This window comes from Zea mays, chromosome 3, assembly GCF_902167145.1.
Source record: "Zea mays cultivar B73 chromosome 3, Zm-B73-REFERENCE-NAM-5.0, whole genome shotgun sequence".
In the NCBI taxonomy this organism is placed as follows: Eukaryota; Viridiplantae; Streptophyta; class Magnoliopsida; order Poales; family Poaceae; genus Zea; species Zea mays.
Genome location: NC_050098.1, coordinates 219,206,400 through 219,216,956, shown reverse-complemented (window position 1 = coordinate 219,216,956; position 10,557 = coordinate 219,206,400). Strand labels below are relative to the sequence as shown.

General features: G+C 45.7%; 2 protein-coding genes across 2 annotated transcripts; both read left to right on the top strand.

Moving 5' to 3' along the window:
• Window positions 1-1,975: 1,975 nt before the first annotated feature.
• Window positions 1,976-5,630, top strand: LOC100193695 (ketol-acid reductoisomerase). Its single transcript, NM_001138787.1, has 10 exons — window positions 1,976-2,271; window positions 2,384-2,476; window positions 3,192-3,257; window positions 3,451-3,591; window positions 3,775-4,002; window positions 4,162-4,279; window positions 4,362-4,501; window positions 4,576-4,743; window positions 4,845-5,000; window positions 5,089-5,630. Exons 1-10 carry the CDS (start codon window positions 2,008-2,010, stop codon window positions 5,452-5,454), a joined length of 1,740 nt encoding a protein of 579 aa, NP_001132259.1. The 5' UTR covers window positions 1,976-2,007; the 3' UTR covers window positions 5,455-5,630.
• A 470-nt stretch (window positions 5,631-6,100) lies between these two features.
• On the top strand, window positions 6,101-6,822 carry LOC103651416 (DUF538 family protein). The gene has a single exon (XM_008677049.3). It carries the CDS (start codon window positions 6,184-6,186, stop codon window positions 6,592-6,594), a length of 411 nt encoding a protein of 136 aa, XP_008675271.1. The 5' UTR covers window positions 6,101-6,183; the 3' UTR covers window positions 6,595-6,822.
• The last annotated feature ends 3,735 nt before the right edge of the window (window positions 6,823-10,557 follow it).

The window sequence follows — 10,557 nt, the reverse complement described above, 5'->3', positions numbered from 1 at the left end:
AAAGACTTTATGTATAATCCTGGCTAAATATAGAGTTTCATAGTAGGCTATTTTAAATAGATAGCTAAATAAAATGTAGAGTAAGAGCACCTCTAAAAGACTCTTTATTTTTTGCTCTCTATTGGACTCTTATTTGTCTCTGCATAAATAACTCTATATATAACATATCATTCCAACAGACTCTCCACCAAGCAAGTTAGCTTGGCTAGCGAGGGTTGTTAGCCAAATTTGGCTAGTGAGGGAGTTAATTTAGAGAGCCAGATAGTTTAACAAGTTAAATAGCTAGTTTATTGGAGAGCTATTATGCTATTAAGTAGCTAAAATTTAGCTTGACAAGCTATTTAGCTAGTCTCTTAAAGATGCTCTAACTTGCCTTTCTTCTTTTCCTTTCTATATTCTCTTTTCTTGTCGAACGCACAACCCTTGTTTCCATCATTGTCACATGCATGTTATTAAGTTGCATGTACCAACCCAAAAGTTTAAGTTGATAGGAAGAAATGAACAATTTATTTATATACCTATCACGTCGAACCTCTCCTGGGTCTCAGACGTGGAATAGGAGCAGACAACAATTATTTTATTTTAATAATGCTAACCAAGATTCGAACTTGTGACCTCTGACTTTGGTACCATATTAAACTGCATGCATCAATCAATCAAACCCAAAAAATTAAGCTCATAGGAAGACATGGATAATTTACTTATATTATATTTCAACACATGCATTGTTGCCATCAGATCGCCACTTGAGGCCAAGGCCCAGTCCCCGCTGCCGCCCTGACTTGCCTGCATTGTATACATGTCAGTTTCATGTAAGCAGGGGCCCTCAATCAACATCTGCAGCAAATGCCAGCAGTGAAAAAATAATGAAGATGTGTACAAGCACAAAAAAATGGATCCCTCATGACACAACATACTCTGCAGTACACATGGCAACATCTGTCCATGTTAGTTCATACACATCCTCTATCAAAACTAAGTAACCTGGTAGAAAGCAAGAAGCAAGTATGCTAAACTAAAACTCATAAACAGATAAATCAGAGAGTAGAGATAGCATTGAGAGCTCTTCATCCACCATCCGTCAAAGCAGAAAGCAGAGATAGCATTGACAATTCTTCATCCACCGTGTGTCAAAGGAGAAAGTAGAGAAAGCAGAAATCGTACAAAACAGATAAAGCAATATGAAACACATAAGTTTTTGGTAAACAAAAAATTGGATTCCCGAACTTTAAACTAGTATAAAGTTGTGATGTTGGAGGTCTATACATGGCGGGGCGGGATGGTTGCGATGATGCGGGAAGACAGCGACGACGCGGGATGGTTGCGACGACGCTAGAAGATAGTGGCAACGCGGGATGCTTGCGACGACGACTATGAGAGGGTGGGACAGCGGGAGGGCACATGTAAGTCACGATGGTGCTGACGGCGCGGGAGCGGGAAAAAGCGTGGGAAAGGGAAACTTACACCACGCGTGGGAGGGCTACATGGTGTGATGGAGGGAGATGCCGAGTCGTACGTCCTTGACAAATATGCCTTGCGAGGGAGAGAGATACCGATCAAGATGGAGATGAAAGATAGATAGTAAATATGTTGGATGTGTCTTGAACTGGTTTTTTTCCCTTACCAAATCTAACAATTTACCTAAACTGTTGGAGTTGCTCTTAGGGCTATCCAAACACTCGCTCATTCTTTTTTCTACCGAAGTGAAGATCAATTTTTGGTCTAGTTTGGAACTCCTTTAGGATTGAAGAGAATTTAGGGAGAAATAAACTAATTTCGCCTTTAATCACCTCTAATTTAGAAGAGTATTTGAGTTTCCAAATTTGAGGCCGTTGTATTTATATATCTGTCGGTAGCCATAGCGATGTGAGTATGTGACTGTCCTACTGTCGCCAACTTTTCTGCCCTACAATCCGTCAATCCCACACATAAAGAGCTCACGGACGCATCTCCGGAAATCCTCTCTTTCCAGCCACCTCACTCTTCACTAGCCTCTGCTCCTCTGAAATGGCGGCGGCGACTTCCTCTTCCACCTACCTCGCCATCGGCCGCAAAACCCTAAACCCCGCCCCCTCCGTAGCCACAGCCGCCACCTCCGTCTCCTTCCCCGCCACGCAGCACCCATGCCTCGTCGCCGCCTCCGCGGACCGCCGCCGCGCCGTGGCTGCGAAGGTCTCGTCGCCGTCGGTCATCGGCACCGCCATGCCGTCGCTCGACTTCGAGACCTCCGTCTTCAAGAAGGAAAAGGTGTCCCTGGCCGGCCATGAGGAGGTACGATTTACAGGCTTAGACCATGCTATTGCCTTCCGTGCTGGCGTGCTCCTTCGTTGATTAGTTTTTGCGAACCCACACACGCTGCTGATTTTTCTTGTTTGTGTTGCAGTATATTGTGAGGGGTGGGAGGGATCTGTTCCCGCTGTTACCGGAGGCCTTCAAGGGAATCAAACAGATCGGTGTAATCGGCTGGGGCTCGCAGGTTAAAAGGCCGGCAAACTCTATTTTGTCTGACGGAATTGTTCTTGTTTGTGTCACTACCGTCGTTTACTTCTGTCAAATGTTTAGCGTTATTATATCTGAGCATAGATAAAATTCTTTGTAAGTACCCAAATGATCGTGTACTCTTTGGGAACTACAGGTTTAGATTTAGATTATATGGCTATTAACATTTTTGCTCGGTCGGATGAATATGGTAGGCCCAATTTGCTTGATGGTGACCTTGAGTGTTCACTGTGGGCAAAAGAATAAAAACGTTGTATGCTATTATTAATCGATTGAAACTAATATCGAACAATACAGCGCGCATGGTCTGGCTTGGTCCCTGCTATTGACTTGAGTGTTGCTGTGCTACTGTTACTATATATGATTATTAGGTATAGTTTGGTTTAGTAGGCATTGATATTGACGTTGCTATGTTTGTTGGTGTTGGATGCAGTGAATGCCTTCCCTAATGGCAGTATCTATAGAATTATCTAGACTAGATGTAAATGTACCAATCTGTATTTTCTTGTTAATTAATTGTTTAAGACTTTAAGTTATAGTTGTTAGTTTGTTACCATTGATATTTTTCCCATCTACTTTTGGACACGATCTTTTCTTTTTCTTTTTCTATAAATTGTGTAGAAGATTCGAGGCCTCTGCACATTGATGAAAACCATGTGCATGCAGTGACATAGTCATTATTAATTTTGCAGGGTCCTGCGCAAGCTCAGAACTTGAGAGACTCACTTGTTGAGGCAAAGTCAGATATTGTTGTTAAGGTTAGGTTTTCTTTGTATTCTGCTAGTACAGCATATCTTAGCCCTGATAGGTATAACTCAAAAATTCTAACAGATGGTAGCTCTAAATCATTACTTCAATGGGCCATCATATTTTCCTTGGTTTCTTGTTGACTCGATATTACTTAAGCAATAAGCAACATTTGCATCTCTGATTCTGTTGTTTTGGTTTCAGATTGGTCTCCGGAAAGGTTCTAAATCTTTTGAAGAAGCCCGAGCAGCAGGATTCACCGAAGAGAGTGGGACGCTGGGTGATATATGGGAGACTGTATCAAACAGTGATCTTGTTTTGCTACTGATATCTGATTCTGCTCAGGTTTGCTTTTTCATTGATCATAAGCTTTGCACCTTTCTGTTGATCATTCCCTGGTGTCCACTTTGTGTTTTCAACTATTATTGATTTGATTGTGTTGCTTTGAAGTGAGACTGATTCTAGTTGGTCACACTCTTGTCTGTTTAAATTTTGATGACATTTACGGTACTTCAATACTCTGTACAGGCTGATAACTACGAGAAAATTTTCTCGCACATGAAACCAAACAGTATTCTTGGTTTGTCACATGGATTTCTCCTTGGACATTTGCAATCTCTGGGTTTTGATTTCCCTAAAAGCATCAGTGTGATTGCTGTATGCCCCAAGGGAATGGGCCCATCAGTCAGAAGACTTTATGTTCAGGGCAAAGAGATCAATGGTGCTGGTATCAATGCTAGCTTTGCTGTTCACCAGGTGTGTTACATATGAGTATTGTCTGAATAGTTTATTACTTGTTTACCTTCACCAGGTATATTACATATGTTACACATGCTTGTTTTGTGTGGTTCTTCCTTCAAGTGTATATTTTTGAATCTCTATTGACATTCTTGTGTTGTTCTTTGCATTTTATAGGATGTTGATGGAAGGGCAACAGATGTAGCTCTAGGGTGGTCAGTAGCTTTAGGTTCTCCTTTCACATTTGCTACTACTCTAGAGCAGGAGTACCGGAGTGACATTTTTGGCGAGCGAGGTGAGTGGTGACTTTTTCTGTCTAATGAAATAAAGTTTTGCACTTTGAAGTTTGAATCTGTATTTGGTTATTTATTATGCAGGTATTTTGCTTGGTGCTGTCCATGGCATGGTGGAGGCTCTTTTCAGGAGATACACAGAACAAGGAATGGACGAGGACTCAGCATATAAGAATACTGTAGAGAGCATCACTGGAATTATATCGAAAACTATTTCAAAGAAGGTACACAAAGCTTTTTGTATCTTTTGATTGTTTCATTTTGGCTTTACTCATCGCATGTATTTCCATGGTACCAGGGTATGCTTGAAGTGTATAACTCCTTGACTGAAGAAGGAAAGAAGCAGTTTATTGAGGCCTATAGTGCAGCATATTACCCATGCATGGACATATTGTATGAGTGCTATGAAGACGTCTCTTCTGGAAGTGAGATTAGAAGTGTGGTGTTGGCTGGGAGGAGATTTTATGTATGCTTTCCCGTCTACTAAAATGCTAAATCATATTCTATTTGTGGATCTCCAATGAAACAAAACGAAATGATTACATGCATTTTCCTTTCTCTTAACAGGAGAAGGAAGGGCTCCCTGCTTTCCCTATGGGAAAAATTGATCAAACACGTATGTGGAAGGTGGGTGAAAGGGTCCGTTCAACCAGGCCACAAGGTGATCTTGGCCCACTGCATCCCTTCACTGCTGGAGTGTATGTTGCACTAATGATGGCTCAGGTTCGATCCCATATCCAGAAGGGTAATAGCGTCTCATTACACGCCGGTTAGTGAAATGTTTAACAGTCTTTTGTTTGAATCATTGTAGATTGAGGTCCTTAGGAAGAAGGGCCACTCTTACTCAGAGATAATTAATGAGAGCCTGATCGAGTCCGTGGACTCGTTGAACCCGTTCATGCATGCTCGCGGTGTGGCCTTCATGGTCGATAACTGCTCCACAACTGCTCGTTTGGGATCTAGGAAGTGGGCACCACGCTTCGATTACATCTTGACCCAACAGGCGTTTGTGACTGTTGACAAGAAAGCACCGATCAACCAAGACCTCATCAGCAACTTCATGTCTGACCCTGTCCACGGTGCCATCGAAGTCTGCGCTCAGCTGAGGCCCACTGTTGACATCTCAGTGACCGCTGATGCTGATTTCGTGCGTCCAGAGCTTCGACAGTCTTCATAAGCTTGTATGGATCCGCAGTGTGACTGCAATGGCTAGTTTGTAAGAACTTAATATGCCTGGGCTTTTGAACTCTTAGATTGTGCCTGTATTGCTCGTGCTTGAGGACCAGAAAAGTAAACTCTTGGCGGTGTGGTACTGTTGTGATTTGCAAGAATAAAAATAAATTTCTGTTGATCATTCCCTGGTGTCCAATTGTACACCTGAAGCTAATTTTGTTCACCATTTCGACTTCGATTTGCTAGTTCATGCCTAACTTGATTCCCTGATAGAAGAAAGGTCCACGTGGACTAAAAAAGGAACAATCTCCACGAGTAGCTGTGACATTCTCTCAACGTTTGCAGTTCTTCTGATTGACAGGAGAAGCCTGAACCGTCTTGTTGAGAGAGGGACAAGCATAGAGCATCGCACCGGCGGCATTTGCCGGGCAATCGGACTAGGCAATGCTGCAAACCCTGCGCCAAGCTGACAAGCAGACAACACTACCAACAAGTAGCATCGCTCGGTCATTCCGCCGTCGAACTCGAACATCCGCATCGCAAACTTCTAAAACCCCCAACGATTAATTCGAGGCCTGTCAGCACTCGTTCGCTTGGCGTTTCTTGGTCCACCCCCCCTCCCCTTATATAAATAAGAGAAACTCCCGACAGCCAGACGCAAAGCACAGCGTCGATCGATCAGCACAGGTAATTGAACGAGCAGGTCGATCAGCTAGCTAAGCAAAGCGGGCATATGGCCGAGAGGGCGGGCGGCGTGGTGAAGAAGGGGCACGAGGAGGGCCTGAAGATGGCGGTGTCGCTGCTGGAGGAGTTCGGGCTGCCGCTGGGCCTGCTGCCCCTGGCGGACGTGATCGAGGTCGGGTTCGTGCGCGCCACCGGGTACATGTGGATCGCGCAGCGGAAGAAGGTGGAGCACCAGTTCAAGCTGGTGGGCAAGCAGGTGAGCTACGACGTGGAGGTCACAGGGTACGTCAGCGCCAGGCGCATCAAGAAGCTCAAGGGCGTCAAGGCCAAGGAGCTCATGCTGTGGCCGCCCGTCAACGAGATCACCGTCGACGACCCGCCCACGGGCAAGATCCACTTCAAGAGCCTCGCCGGCGTCACCAAGACCTTCCCGGTCGAGGCGTTCGCCGCGGGACAGTAGCCGCGCGCGCGCGCACGCTGTGTGGGAAGCTCGCTTTGCTTTGCTTGTTTATGTTACCCCACCTCGTTGCTTGATGATTTGCCGCATCATGCATAAAAGGGCACCTACGTGATGCTAAACCATAAAATAGCACCGCGAGTCCACGACGCGATATGGATTTGTACGGTTTCGCCATCTGGTTATAATTATAAGGATGAACTACTACTCCAGCCTTACAGCTGCGCAATAGTCGAGAGTGCCAACACGTACTGTATCCTCCCGGTACATGTTTCGCGTTCAGCCGCGCGTTCCGGCAAGCTCCCGCATCTTGTAGGGTTCGCGCGTTCATGCACGTGGGCCGGACACCGGCGATGTGGCTCCCGGCCTGGGAAACTTTTGTTCCGCGTTTCATCATAGGCCCATGCCAACTTTTGTTCCAACGCTATTAGGCCCTATGAGCGGCGGAGCTTGGATCGGCAGTCCATCACAAAAATAAGTATAGACCCCACCTACAGGTCCATCAGATAAAGTTTTAGTTATATTATTGGTCTACGGGTGGGGTCTATACTCATTTTTATGAGAGGCTACAAACAGCCTGATTTACAGCCGGTCTGCAGCAAATTTTTTTCCCATCCACCGCTTTACTTGCACGAATGTTTACTAATCTAATTAGTTCAACGTATTAATCATTAAATCAGCGTCTTTCTATGGATGATGTACTTTATTCCAGGACTACCCTAGAGCATCTTCAACATATCTCAATCCTTAATTTAGGTAAAAATTTAAAAAACAGCCGTCCAACATAACTCTATTAACTGATCACATCTTTCCGCACGCGAAAAAAATTCCTTCGATGCAGAAATTTCCGCAGGCGCATGTCCTCTCAATCCCTTCTTTTTACCGTTCCCGCGTGAGAATCATCGTTCCCGCTCCTACTGAATGGTATGATCCCATCATCACGCTCTGGCTCTGCGCTGCCCTCCGCCGCCATCTCCCTCCTTTCCATCTACTCAGAGTCGTTGATCGTCTTTCTCCGATAGGATTGGGAGACGTTGCGCTCTACCTGCACAACGCTCTTGAAAGGGAAATGTGCCTTTGGGCCATTTCTAAGTATTTTGGTGATTGAGTGCAAACACAAGTGCTTAAATGTGAAAATGTGCCCATGGTTGAACAAAGTGCAAATCACAAGTAAAGGTATGTTTCTAAGCCTTAGTACATTGGTTTTGTGTACTAATATCTTGTCTAAGTGTTAGAAACAGGAAGAAGAAGAAAAGAAAAGAAGTGGAGAGTGGCTGTGTACAGCCAAAGGCTGTTTCGGGCTGGGGCACCGGACTGTCCGGTGTGCACCGGACAGTGTCCGGTGCGCCAGACCAGCGCGGAGCAAACCAGCCGCTCTCGGGTTTTTCTCCAGCGACTTCGGCTAAAATTCACCGGACTGTCCGGTGTGCACCGGACTGTCCGGTGAGCCAACGGTCGGCCGCGGAATCTGCGCGCGACACGTGGCCTGGCCAACGGTCGGGAGGGGGCACCGGACTGTCCGGTGCGCCAGATCTGCAACGGTCGGCAACGGTCGACTGGACTGTTTAAGGAAAGAAATCGGGCACCGGACAGTGTCCGGTGTGCACCGGACTGTCCGGTGCGCCCGACGACAGAAGGCAAGGATGGCCTTCTAGATTTGTTCTCAACGGCTCCTAGCTGCCTTGGGGCTATAAAAGGGACCCCTAGGCGCATGGAGGAGAAAACCAAGCATTCCTTGAGCACTCTTGATCACTCACACATCAATCTTGCACACTTGTTCGATATTCTAGTGATTTGAGCTCCGTTCTAGTGTGCTAGTCTTTTGAGCTCAAGTCTGGGTCTTGTGTGTGCGTATTCGCTGTGATCTTTGTGTTGTGTGTGAGTTGCTAATCCCTCCCTTGCTCCGTGATTCTCTGTGAACATCTTTTGTAAGGGCGAGAGGCTCCAAGTTGTGGAGATTCCTCGCAAACGGGATTGAGAAAAGAAAAGCAAGAACACCGTGGTATTCAAGTTGATCATTGGATCACTTGAGAGGAGTTGAGTGCAACTCTCGTCCGTTGGGACGCCACAACGTGGAGTAGGCAAGTTTTTGTACTTGGCCGAACCACGGGATAACCACCGCGTCATCTCTGTGATTGATTTCTTGTGGTTATTGTGTTTTGACTCCTCTCTAGCCACTTGGCCATACTTGTGCTAACACTTAACAAGTTTTTGTGGCTTAAGTTTTTGAAGTTTTACAGGATCACCTATTCACCCCCCCCCCCTCTAGGTGCTCTCAATTGGTATCGGAGCCGTTCTCTTCAAGAAAGGGACTAACCGCCCGAAGAGATGGATCCTAAGGGGAAGGGAATCGTGATCAACGATAAGGAGAAGGAGTCCTTCGTCAACGAGCCCAAAGATGACAAGCCTAACGACTCTGGCTCGGGTCATAGACGGAAGGAAGGAAAGAAGAAGAAGACAAGGCGCATCAAGGAGATCGTCTACTACGACGACAGTGATGAGTCTACTTCTTCCCAAAAGGACGACGACCACAACGACTACGAATAAAGGAAACCGGTTAATTCTAACTTTTCTTTTGACTACTCTCGAATTCCGCAAAGTTCAAATTCACATTTGCTTTCCATTCCACTCGGCAAGCCCCCACACTTTGATGGGGAGGACTACGGATTTTGGAGCCACAAAATGCGTAGTCACCTATTCTCTCTCCATCCTAGTATATGGGAGATTGTAGATAGTGGAATGCACTTTAATAGTTCGGATAGTCCTATATTCATTAATGAGCAAATCCATAAGAATGCACAAGCTACTACTGTTCTTCTAGCTTCATTGTGCAGGGATGAATATAACAAGGTGAGTGGCTTGGATAACGCCAAGCAAATCTGGGATACCCTCAAGATCTCTCATGAGGGAAATGACGCTACCTTGCTCACCAAAATGGAGTTGGTGGAGGGCGAGCTTGGACGGTTCGCGATGATAAGGGGCGAGGAGCCAACTCAAACATACAACCGGCTCAAGACCCTTATCAACAAAATAAGGAGCTACGGAAGCACGCGATGGACGGACCACGACGTCGTCCGCCTAATGCTAAGGTCCTTTACCGTTCTTGATCCTCATTTGGTGAATAATATTCGTGAGAATCCCAGGTACACCAAAATGTCGCCCGAAGAAATTCTTGGGAAGTTCGTAAGTGGGCGAATGATGATCAAGGAGGCAAGATACGTGGACGATGCGTTGAACGGTCCCATCCATGAGCCTCAACCCATTGCTCTCAAGGCAACAAGGAGCAAAGAAGCGCTACCAAGCAAGGTGGCGCAAGTTGAGGCGGCCGGGCTAAATAATGAGGAGATGGCCCTCATCATTAAGCGCTTCAAGACGGTGCTAAAAGGTCACAAAGGGCAGCCAAGCAAGACCAAGACGAAGGGGAAGCGCTCATGCTTCAAGTGCGGTAAGATTGGTCATTTTATCGCTAACTGCCCCGATAATGATAGTGACCAGGAAAAAGGAAACAAGAGGGAAAAGGAGAAGCATTACAAGAAGGCAAAGGGCGAGGCGCATCTAGGCAAGGAGTGGGACTCGGATTGCTCCTCTTCCGACTCCGACAATGAAGGACTCGCCGCCACCGCCTTCAACAAATCAACCCTCTTCCCCAACGAGCGTCACACATGCCTTATGGCAAGGGAGAAGAAGGTATGTACTCGCAACTCTACCTATGCTTCTTCAAGTGAGGACGAATCTAGTGATGAGGATGAAGTAGATTATTCATGTTTGTTCAAGGGCTTAGATAGATCTAAGATAGACAAAATTAATGAATTAATTGATGCCTTGAATGAAAAGAATATACTTTTAGAAAAGCAAGAGGATTTATTATATGAAGAACATGATAAGTTTGTAGAGGCTCAAAAATCCCTTGCATTAGAAATTAAGAGAAATGAAATGCTTGCTTGTGAAGTGTCAACATGCCATGAT